Source organism: Nicotiana sylvestris, chromosome 9, assembly GCF_000393655.2.
Source record: "Nicotiana sylvestris chromosome 9, ASM39365v2, whole genome shotgun sequence".
Taxonomy (NCBI): domain Eukaryota; kingdom Viridiplantae; phylum Streptophyta; class Magnoliopsida; order Solanales; family Solanaceae; genus Nicotiana; species Nicotiana sylvestris.
Genome location: NC_091065.1, coordinates 114,528,593 through 114,547,059, shown reverse-complemented (window position 1 = coordinate 114,547,059; position 18,467 = coordinate 114,528,593). Strand labels below are relative to the sequence as shown.

Below are 18,467 nucleotides of genomic sequence, written 5' to 3'. Positions count from 1 at the left end.
ACATGTAAACATCATTATTAAGCTAGAGTCACATATATTTATTCCAAAATTAACAATATTGAGGTATACTGCGAGACAAATTACATGTAAAAATATGGAGTTCTAGCCTAATATCAATTTCTTAATCCAATCATCCTTTTAAACAATAAATTGTCTAGAGAGTTTCACAAAATCCTATAAAAGTACGTATGCTATTGCATTCTACTTCTATTAGTGATTTTTACATGACAATTAAAAAAAATACAGAAATTAACTGAATTGTACCGATATCGAAGAGAAACCAACATGATTGTGACGATTTCGAAAAGTCTAATTTTGATTATACATAATAGAATAATCGAAAAATTGATGCGGTACAAATTTTAAAATAGTCGACTGAACTGACCATGACACCATCTTTCCCCCTTTACATTATTTGCCTTTTCAACATAATTTGCCTTATCCCCAGTTTCGTAACTAGTATTTTTCTTAAAAGAACTATTAGCTCATTTTCACGAATTTTTGAATCTTGACTACATATTTCGAACAAAGTAGTGTAATAATTTGTTATCTTTTATAATTATTACTATTAACTTGAAGTAACATTTCATAGGGAATAATTATTTTGGATCAAACTATTAACTTGTTTAATTTAATTTTTGGCCAAATACATATGCAGTCCCTTAAATTTGTTCGATTTTTTCATTTAGATACTTGAACTAACCCATATTACTATAATGTTTGTTGAAAAGGTGCCTATTAAACACTTAATTGATAATCTCTTACAAGCACAAGGTGTGTGAATTTCAAACGCCTGGTATGTTGAAAAAGGGACCAATCAATATGCGACATGTATATTTCTCTTTTAGAGAAGAAAATTCTTCTTCAATTATGTTTTCCGGAATCTCTCGCCCTCCCCTTCATTGCTGGCATCGCCATCTACCCACGAGTGAGACGCTGAGACCACCTCCGACTATCGAAAACCCTACGGATGATCTCTTTCTCATCTGAGACTACATGTTGCCCTCCCTCACTCTAAGACAATCCAACAATTCTCTTTACTGGAAAAGCAAGTCAAACTAATGAACCTCTCTATTAGTAGCTACAGTCATTAACGATGAGGAATCCATTAAGACCATGAATCATAACTTCGAAAATACTATTTTTTTTGTCAAAATCTCTAGTAAATTAAGCTTTGTGTTGCCAGAGATTTTTGTAATGAAAGTAATAGGTTGTGCCTTAAAACTCCAAACTGAAAAATTCAATGTAGATATAAATAAGCAAAAGAAGAATGTCAAACTACTGCACCTTTTGTAATAGTAGTAATGTTGTCGGACTTACATCGGAGGTAAGCAAATTTATCCGGAATTAACAACAAGAGAGGAAGAGAATAAAATGATCCAAATATTTGTTTTTTTATGCTATTGAATTATTTGCTTAATGGTACGCTTCCCTTTTTTGCATCAAGTGATGAGGTAATGGCAGGCTGGCGAAGATTTGGTGATTATGGTGATGTCAATGTCTGTTCAGGGAAAAGAGAAGATGAAGGAAAAACGACAAAAAAATTAAAAATAAAATCTTTGACCATTCACGCTCTTGGAGGTGAGGTTCACGCACACTGCCATGTCAGCCGTATGTGTCTAATAGACATATTAATAGCCTGTTTGGCCAAACTGGAGAAATCAACTTATTTTGAGAAGTGCTTTTGGAGAGAATCAGTTTGTGTTTGGCTAATCAGTCTGAAAAGCACTTTTGAGAAATAATTTGTGTTTGGCCAAGCTTTTTAGAAAGTGCTTTTAAGTGTCAAATTACGAATAAGGAACATGAATAGATTTACTTAATAATTAATATTATAAGTAAATAAATAATATCAAAATTTTGTTATTACATGCAATAATTAAAAAAATTCATTTTATTTAAGTAAAATATGAAAATAAAATTAAAAAGTACTTAATTCTTTTAATATAAGTTAAATATATTAAAATTCCTTCAACAAATATAAAAGCATTCACCCCTAAAGACACTATATATTAGAAAGTTTCCTAAAAATAAGAAGAAATATTTATAAATTAATATCCTAAGTATTATGTTTAAAGGTTATTTTGGTATATACTATATTTTGTTAAGGGGTATTTTAGGTAAGAAGAAAAGCCAAAACTGCTTCTGCTTTTAGAAAGAAACTATTTTTTTCTGTTTCTCTGAAACTGCTTCTGCTTCTTCCTAAAAACACTTTTTTTCTCCAAATAAGCTTGGCCAAACACCTCAAATTAGGAAAAAAAGTGCTTTTGGGGAAAAAAATACTTTTTTTGTCTTGAGAAGCTTGGCCAAACATGCTATAAAGCTTGAGTTTAGTGTTCAACGGGAACATGGGATAATTTAAGTGTCTAAATGAAAAAATTGGGCAAGTTTAAGGGGTTTTATATATACAACTGTACTTGAGAACTGCAAAAGGAAAAACATTTTCTTACTGAGTTTCAGTTTCTATTTTCTCTTATATGTATGATTTTCTCTTCATTTCTCTTTTCTTCGCAATTTTCTAATATACCATTGGTGGTCTGTTTATCTTATTTGGTTTAGTCCTCAGAAAGATTTTGAACTTCTTTTAAAAATAAATTCATGTTAAAGTTATTTATCAAAAAAATATATTTTGAGAAACATTTGTAACAATTGTATGAAAATTTATTTCGAATGGTTTTGTTGTATTTTAGAATAATAAAGTTTGCAGTTAAAACTCGTTTTTTTTGTTTTGTTTTTTTTACAACTTATTTTCCCTCCAGATATTGGCCAATATTATTGACGAACCAATATTTCTCTGGCACGTAAGTAAAGGGTCCCACAAATTCACAAAGCATTATTATATGCTCTCATCTCACACGTTTTCCCCTTTGGCGCCAAATTCCTCTTCCACTGTCAGTCTCCACTCTCTTTCACCAGTCATCGGCGAGTTTCCTCCGGCGAAGAAAACCCTAACGAGCTCTCAATCGCGGAATTCTCGCCGACTATTTTCTCCGATTCCTCCTTCGTTCTCCACGTTTCACTTTAATGTCGGAACGTCGCGCTAAACGCCCCAAAATCACCAGGTCTGTGCTACACAATTTTCACTTACACTACCTAAAACTTTGGTCTTTCGCAGCTTTCTTTGATCCATAACTCCTTTTTTCCCTTCTAGGTGCTTTTTGAAAAAATAATTCGGACTTTTCCTATTTTGAGTAACAGTTAGGGTTTATTCGACCTTTTGTTATATAATCTCACTTGAAAACATATAAAACCAATTTCAAAAGTCTTTTACTTTACATATTTCTAGTTATAGTTGTGGATTTCATTTTTATATTTAGGGAAGTTGAATTAAAGTACTAGCTTTATTGTTTGGGATGCTTATTTTGCACTTTTTTTTTGGTTATAATCTGCAGGGGAGAAGATGATTATATGCCAGGAAACATAACTGAGATTGAGCTTCATAACTTCATGACGTTCAGCAAGTTGACATGCAAACCTGGCTCCCGATTAAATCTTGTAATTGGACCAAATGGCTCTGGAAAGAGTTCTTTAGTCTGTGCGATAGCACTTGGTCTTGGTGGTGAGCCTCAGGTAAGTGGAAGTTGAAGGAAATGAAAAATTATACCACATGTGAATTTCATGGGTGAACTTTTACCAAGATGAAAGTTGTGTTAAAACTGCAGCTTTTGGGGAGGGCTTCTAGTATTGGAGCATTTGTAAAACGCGGGGAGGAGTCGGGGTACATCAAGATTTCCTTGAGAGGGGAAACCAAGGAGGAACATTTAACTATCACGCGGAAAATAGATACACGGAACAAATCTGAGTGGATTTTTAATGGTAAAGAATTCTTTATCTATAATGAGTGCTTCAATTAGAAAGCTGTTTAACTTGCTATTTTTGTGATGATGGGCCACTCGAATGATACAAGTCTTTCTGATTTGCTTTACTCTTTTTATGTCATAATATGTTATAGATTAAGGTTATAAGTGGATGGCTTCTTGCATTTATCCATACGAGTGAAAACAAAGGCTTCTATTTCCTGGAACTTTCTCATTCTTTTCAACATGAATCATGCATATTTTCCGACCTTTATATCTTTTTTATCTTTTGATTGTCAGATTTCAAATTTAGGAGCTTGGGCGTATTCACGTGCTATCCTTTTCAACTCTCTTTTTCCTATCCCAGTTTCCTCATTCCTTTGCCATCTTTTTCCTTAGAAGGCTAAGATTCCTACCAGCACCGTTCTCGGTTGAAGTTAGGCTAATTATGAATATTCTTCTTTTGTGTAATTAGGTTCAAATTGTTGCATCTTGTATAGAACAAATAGTGAATCTTGTTTGCCATTTTTGCCCTCCTCTTTCAGTCTGTTATGCTTCAAGTTTATGAAGTTGGAGTTTGTCTTGCTTCTGCTTAGAGTATGAATGGCTTTTATGTAGTTCAAAGCTTTGGCAGTAGTTTAGGAACGAGATTGGAAGGTTGTTACTTCTGACAGGTGGTACTTTAGGGAGGAGATCATAAGCTGTCACTTTGATGTTGCTTCATTGCATTTCACCATATTGCTTTAATCAAATATTCCAAGGGCGCTATTTAGATGAGCACAACAGTGGAATCGTTTTAATTCTTTGTTTTCTATTTTACCTCTATTTGGTGTAAGCTAGTCGTCAGGAGCTGGTTGTACTAATGAGATACAATCATTTTTCTCCCTATTATATATACTGGCAGATCTCTTCCTAGTTCTGTCAATATTTTTTATTATCATCTTAAGAATTTCCTGTTCCTCAACTGGAAGTTCCGACATATGTTTGGTTGAAGTTCTTTGAATCGTAAGTAGGTTCTTTATTCTACTTTCTGTAATGTCATGTCTCTCTTTGGGCGGATAAACACTTTTGGGGATCAGATAAGGATGTTGTTAATCAGTTGAAAAGAAAATGTAATTTAACATGAGATGCTTTTTGCAGTCATTACATGTGTTTATTCTGTTTCAGGAAAAGCTGTGCCAAAGAAGAACATAACTGATATAACTCAAAGGTTCAATATCCAAGTTAACAATTTGACTCAAGTGAGTTCTTTGTCAGCTTCTTTTGGATGTTCAACATAGAGGACACATATGCTATGTTGCTAAAACATTATTGGAACCTACATATCCCCACCCAAATCCACCCCTCTCCCAAAAGATGTTAATATGAAAACACACTAGCGGGATCTCTAAAGTCAAGTGTGAAATACATTAACAAGACCATGTTTGCTCAACTCCCATTATTGAAAATTGTTTGCTTGTTGCATGATGGGCATGTTTTTCTTTATCCGTAAAGGATAAATTTATTAATTACCAGCTTTAAGTGAATGCTGGTATGTATGTGCAGTATAGCACCATTTCAGGTTGAATGTGCTTAAAAATCAATCATGGCTTCTACATCATGCATGGTGCGAATGTTTTTGAAATAGGAGTTTTAAGAGTTTCCTGATGCAGTTGCTAAAGTACAGATGTTTGTGGTTTTTGGCTTTCTAATGCAACATTCAAGATGTAAATGATGAAGACAACACGTTAGAGTTCATCAGCTCACTACAGGATTTGAGTTTCTTCTGTTTACAGATGGGATCCCTTCTTTTTGTTTTGTATAGGGGATCCCAGAACTTGTAACTCACAAGCACTATCATAGTGCGTGGCTGTTGTCATTTATGAAATTACTACTTACCAGTCCCAGAAAAAGGAATTTCCTCTAACTTAAACTCCAATCTTCGTGAAAAATTGATTTTTGAGAATTTTCCATTAAAAAATTAAGTTTGCTATGAAAACACTTTGACGATGTAGCATGTGGATATTTTCTTGCCAATGATCTTTTATTGTTTTACTGATACAATATTGATATATAGTGACCACTGAACGCCAGTTGCTTTGGTTGTATATCATCAAGATATTATTGATTAGTATAGCAGAACCAGATGCTCCTAAATAATAGGAAGCTTTAATGTTCGCCTGAAACTATCAAGTTTTTGCATTTATTTATTTTTGAAAAGGGTATAATTCTCAGTTTATATAGTATACCAGTTGGATTACTACCAACTCTTTAGAAGTAATTTTTCCCACAGAATGATTTTGACTAAATATGTTATAGTCTACTAAGTGAATTTCTTTTCTAAATATTATGAATTTTCTCTTATAACACGTGCATTGTTAACGTGCATGTAATCCTTAAATAGAAAGTTATGGCATATCACAGTTGTTTTTTTAATCAGCAAACAATAAAAGGTTTACTAATATCCAGCAATAAGATGGTGCTGTGCATGTATCATGTAGATACCAAAAACAACACCAGGCTTGCTAGTACAGTAGAAGAAAAAACAACTATGCTCCCTCAGGTCCTGGTGTTGATTATGTCCATTTTGCAGTAACCAGAATTAGTCTTGTAAGGCAGTAAATGAGCTTAACCATCTTATATAAAATTCGCGTCTACACCAAAAAGAAAACTAAGACAAACAGTTTTACTTGGTTTTGCTGACGGCTGCTACTCTATTCTCGAACCTTTTTGGCATGGTAGTTCACAGTTGTTTGAACCAGAGTTATCTCTGGAGGTTTCATGCAGGTGATAATTTTTAATTGCATTACGTACTCAAGCCTTCTACCAATGTGGTACAGTTGCGCCATTTATGCTGTCAGGAGAGTCTCAAGGATTAGGTTTAGGAAGTACCTACTTTATTCGATGACACTATGTACTTTTCTCTTGGCCTTAAGCGGATGTCATACTGAGTGTTTGCAATTCCTTCTAGTACACGCTACACAAAGTCTCTTCTTTTATCATCTTATTTGGTTACTGTTTTGTGCCTTGATCAGAAGTATCTAAGAAGGAAGACCATTGATGTATTCAGAAAATTCCTCATTATCCTTTTGGTTTTACATTTTTCACTTCCTGGTCTACATTGACCTTTTGTATAAGCTTTTCTTTTTATCTGCTTGTCTCTTCCTTGTTTATCTCTAGCCCTTCAGACAATTTTTATAACATCTTTTTAACTGTCTTAAGTACTTCATCTGTTCCATTGTGTGTGACATTGTTTGATTGTGCTTAGAGTTTAATAAAAAAAGAAAGACTTTTGAAACTTGTGGTTTTAAACAGCTCATGACATTTATGTGGCTATAAAATTATATCATTAAGGGTAAAATGGAAAGTGGAAAGTTAAATTTTTTCCATATGCAGAAAGATGCTATTCGTTTTGATGTGAATAGTGGAAATACTATTCTTTTTCAACTAGTATAGTATATTTTACCTTAAGAAGTTAGAGAACTTGAACTAAACTAAAGTTTACTTCTCTCTTGTGAGATTCTTTTCCTTGTCTTTATGATCTATTGGCTGATATATCCTTATTCGATGGGGAGGACCTCAGTTTCTACCTCAAGACAGGGTTTGTGAATTTGCAAAGTTAACTCCTGTTCAACTCCTTGAAGAGACTGAAAAAGCTGTGGGTGATCCTCGGCTACCAGTCCAGCATAGAGATCTTATTAGCAAGAGTGAGGAGCTGAAGAAGTCTGAACGAGTTAGTTCTGTTTTACCAAATTGTGGAAGCTTTTGAAAATTTTATTGCAAAGCATTTATTAGTGAACCAAGCAAACATCCTGCCTTATTTTTTTGACAATTCAAACTGAATGAAAAATTTCATTATCTATTTTAGACTGTGAAGAGCGGGAGAGAGACACTGGATCAGTTGAGGGAAGTCAATTCTCAACTTGAAAGAGATGTCGAGCGTCTCCGTCAAAGAGAGCACCTCCTAGCACAGGTAAGTGTGGAGCTTCTTCCTAAGCTTTGATCAGAGCTGTAAATTGACTATTCATATGGCTTGTAGGATGTCCTACTGATCTCCCCCCCCTCCCCCCCCCCAAAAAAAAAAAGAAGAAGAAAGAAATGTAAATTAAAATAAATTTGGCTGTTCATATGTTTATAGGCTGAAACCATGAAAAAGAAATTGCCATGGCTGAAGTACGATGCTAAGAAGCCTGAGTTTCTGGAAGCCAAAAGGCAAGAACAAGATGCCAAAATGAAGCTGGATGAAGCTGCTGAGAGTTTGAATGAACTCATGGAACCTATAGAGTATGCGAGCTTGTTGTGTAATTTATAGATTGAGTTAGAATTTTGTCTCTTCGTTTCAATATGCGGTTCATATTTCTGTAGTGGGAAATTTGCAGTTTCCTGTCACTAGAAAATTTCAGATTTCAAGGCACCCCACTGTTTTAGTAAATTGATACTGATCAAAAAGTAAATTCCAAATCGAGCCTCCACCTTTCTTTTTAAAATATCTTGTTTTGCCTTCAGTTTTTTTCTTTCCTTAAATTTAACAGTTCGGTCTCAGGGAAAAGAAGCAAGAGAAAGCAGAACGAGATGCTAAATGCAAAAAAATGAATGGCCTGTTGGGTGACAATGCCAACAAGCGTATGAAACTTCTGGATCAGGACAATCGTTTGGTATTTTGTCAGAGCTTCAATAAGTTTATCATTTTGATTATTTCTTTTTCCTCTACAGTATTCATTTTTACTTCTTTCTCTGATATATCAGGATGTTCAAGTGCGTGGAAAGTATAATGAAATGGATGACTTCAAGAAGCAAGAGAAATCTCGTCAACGTAGAATTTCGAAAGCCCAAGAAGATCTTAGAACTGCCGAATTGGAGCTTGCAAATCTTCCTCCTTATGAACCTCCTAGAGATAAAATTGTAGGCTTCTTAGTTTGCTTTACTGCATCGTCTTATACTATACTTGCTTTAAAGCAACATCCCTAGATATGAGGTTACGTGCCTTAGGATGGCTAGTATGTGATTGATTATTGAATTTCAAGGAAATCTTATGTTAACTATTCTCGAGTAGCCTTTTTTATGTAGATACCCCTAACTGATCTCTGCCTACTGCAAAATTTATGTTGCTGAACTGGTCAAACTCTACAGGATGGCTTGGGTTCTAAAATTTTGGAGCTGCAAGATGCTGCAAGAGAACTAAGGTCTCAGAAATCAGAAATGGAGAGATCCCTTGATCGGAATAGGACAGCATTCAGGCAGTGCTCTGATAAGTAAATATCAGGACTTGTTGCTATGGTTATTGCATTATAAAATTACTGAAAGCTCTTACACATTCTTGCATTACTCTGCAGATTGAAGGAGATGGAGAATGCAAACAACAAAAGATTACGTGCTTTACAGAGTAGTGGTGTTGAAAAGATATTTGAAGCTTACAATTGGGTTCAGGAGCATCAACATCAATTTAATAAATCTGTATATGGTCCAGTTCTTCTTGAGGTATACAATTAGGCTTTTGCTACTAGATACTTATGGATCTGAAAGGTTATTAACTACTTTTCTTACAATAAAAAAGCTTATTAACTACTTTTCTGAAATGAAAACTCAGGTCAATGTTTCCAATCGGATTCATGCAGATTACCTAGAGGATCACGTACCATTCTATGCCTGGAAGGTAATTAACAAGAATGGTTTCGTCATCTATGTCTCCAATACTAGCATATGTGGCACAAGCAGATTTGTCTATCTTGCATCTTTTCTCTGCTTGTTTGGTACCTTCTAGCTCGTAATTAATATCTGAACATGGTACATATGGTGATTTGTATAATCACTTATTGAAGTTTAAACTTGAGTATTCAGTTTGATGTACTCCTTTTTCTTTTGTTCTTTTGTGCTTTGGTATGAGATTTGCAGTTGTAGAAAGCATTGATTGGAGTTGTACTTTTAACAATCTTATCATCGCTAAGTGACATTCACCAATTGTTTTCTAGTTTAAGTTGTAACTTTGAGTAAGGTGTTTTTGTCATTGCATGGGCATACTGCATGCTTATAGAAATGATAACTTCTGTAGAATGTACAAGCGGAGACATCAAAAGGTTTCCAAAAAAAATGATAACTTCTGTAGAAATGATAACTTCTGTAGAGGGTTTTCTTTTCTTTTTTTGTTGTTTTCTGGGATGTAACCACAGCACTCTCTTAGTGCTGATTTTTTGATATCTATAATACCTTACCATTTCAAAAAAAATAAGGTTTCCGGAATCAAGGTTATTAGTCTGATTTAGTGCTACTGAAAAATTGTTTCTCATCTCATCAGTTCTCTTATTTATTGACATATGCAGGCCTTTATAACACAAGATGCAACTGACCGTGACTTCTTAGTTAGAAATATGCGATCATTTAATCTTCCTGTTTTAAATGTAGCGGATGAACGCCAGAGCCGTGTTCCCTTTAAAATTACTGAGGAGGTATGTATAAGCTTCTCTAAGACCTCCTGTTTGATGCTAATCTATATGTTAATTTGGTTTTCTTGTTATTATCTTCCACAGATGCGTATGCTAGGCATCCATTCAAGGCTTGACCAAGTCTTTGACGCTCCAGATGCAGTCAAGGAAGTTCTAATCGACCAATTTGGGCTGGATTCTTCTGTAGGCTTACTATTCTAAAAAACTTAAGATATTTTCTTCTGAACTTAGCTTTAGTAGATTAACATAAGGGTACACGAATATTGTGAATCGACATACCCGAAATCTTCTTTTGATAAGTATCTATATTTACCTATTCATAAGTTTGTATCAACAAAGTCTTTTTTACCCACAAGTAAAATTTTGCAATTCCACATCTTCTTTAACCTGATACCTTTGGAGAGGCCATATCTCAACCCAGCTGTGGCTTGCTACCTGGACAAACTCTCCCTTCCTTTTTGTGCTAATAGATGATTTTATAAAGGGGACTGACACACATAAGGAATAACGAGCATCCCAGTGAAAGCCAATAGAATGAGTTCGCGAACAATTGAAGCAGAAACAAGTTTTTTTCCCGGATAAACATTAATGGGATCTGTTGCTTTTTTGCAGTACATAGGCTCACGTGAAACTGATAAGAGAGCTGATGAGGCGTTGCAATTGGGCATCTTTGATTTATGGACCCCTGAAAATCATTACAGATGGAAAAAATCCAGATATGGTGGTCATGTTTCTGGCACTGTTGAATCAGTGGAACACTCTCGCCTTTTGCTATGCAGTATCTCACTAGCCCTTTGTTTTTATGTATTAATGCCTCGTCCGAAAACTTTTTGGTTTAGTCCAAGTATTTTCTTCAGATGTGGATGCGGGGGAAGTTGAGAGGCTCAAGTCCCAGAAACTTGAGTTGGAAGAAGCCGTTTCTGCATTTGAAGATAATCTCAGGGCAGTTAAGAGTGAATTGAAAAACATAGAGGATCAAGGTGCCAAACTCGAAAAGCAACGGGTATTTTTTTTTCTTCTTTTAGTTGTGGTTTCTGGAAGTTGTTTTATATGCAAGTATGTGGAAATTCACACTTGGACATCTGTTTATTATTCTTTTTTTATTTTATTTTTTTGGGGGTGGGGGGAGTGAGGTAGTGATAGGATGCTCGAAAAAATGTGCTTGTGCTTCTTGAGTTATAGCTTCTATGTTTGGTTTCTGTGAGAAAGCACGGGAGAAAATATTATTAATTAATTAAAGTGTTGTACAACACCCTATTTATATACAGTGATTACATGATAATAGGTATCTACTTCCCGATGTGGGACACTATACATGACTAACTACTTAACACTCCCCCTCAAGCCGGTGCATATAAATCATATGTGCCGAGCTTGTTACAGATGTGCCCAATACGAGAACCAGTAAGAGACATAGTGAAAATATCTGCTAGCTGATCATTCGACTTCACAAACTTTGTAACAATATCTCCTGAGAGTATCTTTTCTCTGACAAAGTGACAGTCGATTTCAATGTGTTTAGTCCTGTCATGAAACACCGGATTTGACGCAATATGAAAAGCAGCTTGATTATCACACCAGTTCCATCTTTCTGATTTCTCTGAATTTCAACTCCTTGAGCAACTGCTTGACCCAAACTAGCTCACACGTTGCCATAGCCATGACCCGATATTTGGCTGCAGCGCTAGATCGAGCAACTACATTCTGTTTCTTGCTCTTCCAGGAGACCAAATTACCTCATACTAGAATACAATATCCAGACGTAGAACGTCTATCAGAAGGTGATTTTGCCCAATTAGCATCTGTGTACCCAACAATCTGCTTATGGCCTCGATCCTCGAATAGTAATCTTTTGCCTGGAGCTGACTTTATATACCGAAGAATGCGAATAACTGCATCCCAGTGACTATTATAGGGAGAATCCATAAACTAACTTACAACATTCACCGGAAAAGAAATGTCAGGTCTAGTCACCGTGAGGTAATTCAATTTGCCAACCAACCTCCTATATCTTGTAGGATCTCTAAGAGGCTCCCCTGTCCTAGAAGAAGCTTAGCATTCAGATTCATAGGAGTGTCAACAGGTTTGCAACCCATCATTCCAGTCTCCTGAAGAATGTCTAAGGCATACTTCTGCTGTGAAATAACAATACCTGAGCTAGACTGAGCGACCTCAGTACCTAAAAAATACTTCAATCTGTCCAGATCCTTAGTTTGGAAGTGCTGAAAGAGATGCTGCTTCAGATTAGTAATATCATCATGATCATTGCCAGTTATAACGATATCATCAACATAAACCACCAGATAAATACACAAATTAGGAGCAGAATGTCGATAAAACACAGAGTGATCAGCTTCACTACGTGTCATGCCGAACTCCTGGATAACTCTGCTAAACTTACTAAGCCAAGCTCGAGGGGATTGTTTCAAACCATATAGTGACCTGCACAATCGACATACAAGACCACTAGACTCCCTCTGAGCAACAAAACCAAGTGGTTGCTCCATATAAACTTCTTCCTCAAGATCACCGTGGAGAAAAGCATCCTTAATGTCTAACTGATAAAGAGGCCAATAACAACCATGGACAAAAAAAGACGAACAGATGCTACTTTAGCCACGGGAGAGAAAGTGTCACTATAATCAAGCCCAAATATTTGAGTATATCCTTTTGCAACAAGACGAGCCTTAAGCCGATCAACCTGGCCATCCAGGCCGACTTTGACTGCATAAACCCAACGACAACCAACAGTAGTTACATGAAGGAAGAGGAACAAGCTCCAAGTGCCACTCGCATGTAAGGCAGCCATCTCGTCAGTTACAGCCTGTCGCCATCCTCGATGAGATAGTGCCTCACCTGTAGACTTAGGGATAGAAACAATGGACAAAGATGATATAAAAGCATAATGAGGTGATGACAGACGATGATAACATAACCCGACATAATGGGGATTAAGGATTAAATGCGGATCGTACACCTTTGCGGAGTGCAATTGGTTGACTAAGAGGAGACAAGTCTGTAGTAGGTGCAGAATCTGCTGATAAGTCAAGAGTGGTGGAGCTGCAGAAGGTGGAACTGGAGCTATATGTGGTGGAGCTACAACTAGAGCCGTAGGTGGTGGGGTTGGAGTTGTAGAGGAAAATGAAGGGGAGATAGTGACGGAATCTCCAAAAGATGAAACTGGTAGTACATCAGAAATATCTAAGTGATTACCTGGACCTGTGAAGTATGATTGGGTTTCAAAGAAGATAACATCAACGAACATAAGGTACCGTTGGAGGTCAGGAGAATAGCTTTAATACCCCTTTTGCGTTCTCGAGTAACCCAAAAATACGCATTTAAGAGCACGAGGAGCTAACTTATATTTTCTTGGAGTAAGGTTATGAACAAAACACGTGCTTCCAAAAGACACGGGGTGGAAGAGAGAACAAAGGTAAGTGGGAGAATAGAACAACAAATGGAACTTGATTCTGGATAGCTGAAGATGACATACGATTAACAAGATAGCAAGATGTGAGAACTGCACCCCCCCCCCAAAAAAAAAAAACGCAACGGAACATGAGATTGTATGAGTAGGGTACGAGCAGTTTCAATAAGGTGTTTATTCTTTCTTTCAACTACTCCATTTTGTTGAGATGTGTACAGACAAGACGTTTGATGAATAATCTCATGAGAGTTCATAAACTGCTCAAATGGGGAAGACAAATACTCTAAGGCATTATCACTACGAAATGTGCGGATAGAAACCCCAAATTGATTTTGAATTTCAGCATGGAAGGTCTGGAAAATAGAAAACAACCCATATCGCTTTTTCATCAAAAATATCCAAGTGTACCTGGAATAATCATCAATGAAACTGACAAAGTAGCGGAATCCCAAAGTAGAACTGACCCGGCTAGGACCACAAACGTCTGAATAGACTAAAGTAAAAGGTGACTGCTCGATTATCAAGACGCCGAGGGAAATGGGAGCGATTATGCTTACCAAGTTGGCATGACTCACACTTTAGAGTGGGCAAGTGAGATAAACCATGTACCATTTTCTGAAGTTTTGACAAACTGGGATGTCCTAACCGTTTATGTAATAAATCTGGTGAATCAGTAACAAGACAAGTTGTTAAAGGAAGACAAGATGTGAGTCCATGTGATTTAGCAAGGATAAGGTAATAAAGTCCATTTGATTCACGCCCGGTACTAGGGATGGCAATGGGGCGAGGCGGGGCGGGACGGGTTAAAACGATTTTTAAAATTTTAAAAGCGGGGCGGGTTGCGAGTTTAATGCGGCTTCAATGCGGGGCAACTTTATGTATGCAATTTCTGCATCTTCTATTGTTCTTGTGGCAATAAGGGCTTAACAAAATTAAATTTGTCTGCGCACTTGAAAGAAATTAAATTTAACTAGAGATTTCACATTTTCACTTGTAATAGTTACTCTAAATCAAAACATTGCCTTAAACAGTCAAGTTACTGTGATGGATGTCCCCAATTTTTTCAACATGTATCATGATATTGACTTAATCCTCGTATTATCCGAACCAAATATACATATTTCAAATATACATACATAAATTATAGAATAACTATATGTATAATCAATTTTATTGCCGACACTTTCTCAATTTCTCATTTTTTCCTGACATGGACAACTAGTTTATTTTGGAAGACCGGCATAATACATTCTCAGTTTTATGTTTATGTGATTCTATTAAATTCTCCATTTTATAAAATAATAAAATGTCAAACTAGTTTGTTTTAGAAAAAAAATTAAGCGGGGCGGGTTGAAAATTGAAATAATAACTATGCGGGGCGGGGTAGGGCGGGCCGAGTTGAAATCAAAACCCACCCACCCCACCCCGCCCCATTGCAATCCCTACTCGGTACTAATGATCCGCCCCATACTGCATTCTTGTTCCTGTATAAAAACAAGGTCATCAAGAAATAAAACAACGTATTTAAGTGATTTGGCTAAGCGACTAACGACTATGAGATTAAAAGGACTACCAGGCACATAAAGAACTGAATCTAAAGGTAAGGAAGGAAGTGGGCTTGCGTGACCTATTGCAGTTCCCATGGTTTGAGACGCATTGGCCATTGTGATTGTTGGAAGAGATTGAGAATACGAAATAGTAGTCAAGGGATTTGTTACCAGAAATATGATCCGATGCACCTGAATCAATGACCCAAGACTCGGAGGTTGAAAATTGGGAGACACAAGTCACGCTACTACCTGTTTGAACAACGGAAGCTATCTCTGAAGATGTCTGTTTACATGCTTTGTAATGAAGGAACTCAATATGATCTGATAAAGAAATCATTTGGATTGGATTCAATGGATTGGATCCAACGGATTGTGAATCAAAGGCTTCTGCTATGAATGGCACTATAATTTTCACGTCGGAAAAATCAGAAACTCTTCTGAAATCACTGTTCACGCGTGAAAAATCACTGTTCACGTTGGAAAAATATAAAAGTAGTCGGAATTTGGTGAACTTGGATGGGTAGGGTCGGAATTCCCTTGCGAACAATCTATCCCAAAGAAATTTTTCCAAAAAAGTGACCGGAAAGGGCCACGCGCCGGCGCGTGATTTCGCCGGAAAAATTTCTTCCGGCAGCGCATGGGAGCGCGTGGAGGGTTTTCTAATGGAGATATTTTATGGGTTGGTCGGCGGAGGCCGATCTACTTCGTGGTGGTGTTTGTTTTTGCACAAAACTGTCGAAAAGTGGCTTTTTTTACTGCAGCAGACCTGTGTTTGCCGGAAAAAGACTTCTGGTTGACTGATTTCTCTTCCCGGAATCGCTGGAATTTATGCACAGCGATAAATCTCTCACGATTTCTCTGATACCATGTGAGAAAGCACGGGAGAAATATTATTATTTAATTAAAGTGTTGTACAACGCCCTATTTATATACGGTGATTACATGATAATAGGTATCTACTTCTCGATGTGGGACACATGACTAACTACTTAACAGTTTCTGTAATATAGAGCATGGGCCGTGGAGCATTTAACCTTTGATCTGTGTGAATACGCAAATTTGGTCATCGTACATGCAGGACCAACAAAATGGAGAAGAAAATTTTGCAGACAGTCTGTCATGGAATTCCTACCCCTTGATTTCCCCTTCTGAGTCTCCACAAGACCCTCTCTTAGGCCCTGCAACAACCCCACTCCCTTTGCCAAAATCCTATGACCCTTTCCCAACCCCTTGTGGCCTCGCCATCAACCTATATTACTCACTGTAGCTAGCCTCTGGCCCGCATAAACTATTGGGTGGCGGGAATAAATGCAAGGTTGGGTTGGATTGAACGATGTCTTAGGGTATTTTTTTTAGACTGTAAGGCAGGGGTTGGAGTGAGGTAACATAGGTGCTCAGATGAGTGGCTAGCAGAGGAAGTGTGAGAATAAAAGGGGTTCCAAAGTTCCATTTATTTGTATCAACTCCATTAGTATATGAATCGAAGCTGCTTGTTTCAAATTAATTAAGGTTTAATGTGCCAATGCTATAACGAAGAGACCAGAACCTGAAATAGCTTGAACAGTAGACAGGAAAAAATTCCAAAAACTCTATCATTGAACTGTTTGTGCTGGAAAGCATGTTGATAGCTCTGTTTCCTCACATGTGTGTTGGCAGTCGAGGATGGGGATGATGGAGGTTTCGCATGTAAAATAATATTAGCTGTGGAACCGTGTTTCATTTCGAATCTTTTTTTCTTGCTTATATGAATTCGCTTTTGCACATTTCTCTTTTTTCCCGTTGTGTAATTAGTCAATCTGAAGAGATTCTACTCTAAGGGATTCTTTCCCTAACTTTTCCCGTCAATATAACATCAATGTCGTTCATATGTTTGAAAGTTGTCCTAATTGTTGATGACATATTAAATGTTATCTTACTTCAAGCATAATTAGTATATTTTGTTATTTACTTGTAGGAAGAGATTATAAATGAGTCACTACTTGAGAAGAAAAGAAGGCGTGAGATGGAAGGCCGTGTCAGTGAGTATCTTTTATAATCTTTTACTTGAAGTATGTATAATACAAACTACAGGTTCAGTATTGTTTATCTTGTGTTCCTTCAACAAAAAACTTTCTCCAACTTTAGGACAGCGTGTGATAAACATGAAATCTTTGGAAAGAGAGGATGACCTGGATAGTATAGCTGCAAAGCTTATTGACCAGATTCAAGCTATGAAGTTAAAGAGATTTCAACTTGCATTAGAACTCAAGGTCAATTGCTCTTTTTAATGTTTCTGTTTTCTGATGCCTCTAAAGTTATGATTAGTTCCTTAGCGGTGAAGTTTAGTACTTCTGCTGTATGTATCTTTGCTGATTTTCTCTTTTCTGTTGTGCCAGAATTTACTTATTGATGCTGTGGCTCACCGAAGAAATTATGCTGAACATAACATGGCATCCCTTGAACTTGGGCTGAAGGTACACTTTCTCTTTTAGGACCTATTTTGTATAAAACCAAAGTAGATAAACTAAGAAAATCGAAGAAATTAAAAACAATAGTTGTGCACTGCCGGAAAAATGAGTGGTCTGTGTCAGGTTATGCTGGTGTGAGTAGAAGGACTATTATATTACTGGGAAATGGAGACCTAGGGTTTGCTTAAATGGAATTCTTGTACTTGATAGTGGGACTTGAAAAGAAGGAATGGAATAAGGAGAAAGGACAGATTAAGAGGCAAGTGTCACTTGATAAATCGCAGTAGTTTTCCTCACTACATTTGTTGAGAGCTTAGCAATAGTTATCTTGGAGCTACACACCCTGACAGAAATGCCAATTTCTAGGTCAACAAGGGGCCTATTCCTGGAGAAAATTTGCAATAAAGACAAGTACTGCATCAAAATTTCTATATTTGCTGCCCTAATGATACCATCTTATATATGTTATGGGTTGGACTTTCGAGATAGGAATGCCGGTCTCTAAGTCGCTACGCTCTCATTACCTGTTGTATATGAGAAATGTCCATTTTGAGAAATAAATCTTGTTACTTATCAACTTGGTTCTCAAGTTGTGCCTAGCGTGAGGGATGCATCTGTCTTGCTAATTCATATGTCGCAACACAAAAATAAGACTAACTACAAATCAATGCTCGGTAATATCCAATTTGGCGTGAAACTTAACATAGCTGCGACTCTTCAAGGCAGAGTATTAATTAACTCTCGATGCCCTAAATTCCTACTTTTGGATCCAAGCAGAAGGCTTCAAATATCTGCACCTCCCATGTTATAGAAAGGGAAAGCTAGTTCCG

The 18,467-nt window shown here is 36.7% G+C and overlaps 1 protein-coding gene across 1 annotated transcript in view; it reads left to right on the top strand.

The window, feature by feature from the left end:
- The first annotated feature begins 2,853 nt into the window (after positions 1-2,853).
- Positions 2,854-18,467, top strand: part of LOC104214600 (structural maintenance of chromosomes protein 5) — a 42,188-nt gene continuing 26,574 nt past the window's right edge. The window contains exons 1-19 of the mRNA XM_009764294.2: positions 2,854-3,059; positions 3,390-3,567; positions 3,660-3,813; positions 4,962-5,035; positions 7,357-7,506; positions 7,642-7,746; positions 7,912-8,057; positions 8,317-8,428; positions 8,520-8,675; positions 8,904-9,025; positions 9,107-9,251; positions 9,361-9,426; positions 10,091-10,216; positions 10,298-10,396; positions 10,826-10,991; positions 11,071-11,216; positions 17,145-17,208; positions 17,315-17,439; positions 17,566-17,643. Of these exons, the coding sequence (XP_009762596.1) occupies positions 3,022-3,059; positions 3,390-3,567; positions 3,660-3,813; positions 4,962-5,035; positions 7,357-7,506; positions 7,642-7,746; positions 7,912-8,057; positions 8,317-8,428; positions 8,520-8,675; positions 8,904-9,025; positions 9,107-9,251; positions 9,361-9,426; positions 10,091-10,216; positions 10,298-10,396; positions 10,826-10,991; positions 11,071-11,216; positions 17,145-17,208; positions 17,315-17,439; positions 17,566-17,643 (2,250 nt within the window). The 5' untranslated portion in view covers positions 2,854-3,021. The remainder of the gene's footprint in view (positions 3,060-3,389; positions 3,568-3,659; positions 3,814-4,961; positions 5,036-7,356; positions 7,507-7,641; positions 7,747-7,911; positions 8,058-8,316; positions 8,429-8,519; positions 8,676-8,903; positions 9,026-9,106; positions 9,252-9,360; positions 9,427-10,090; positions 10,217-10,297; positions 10,397-10,825; positions 10,992-11,070; positions 11,217-17,144; positions 17,209-17,314; positions 17,440-17,565; positions 17,644-18,467) is intronic.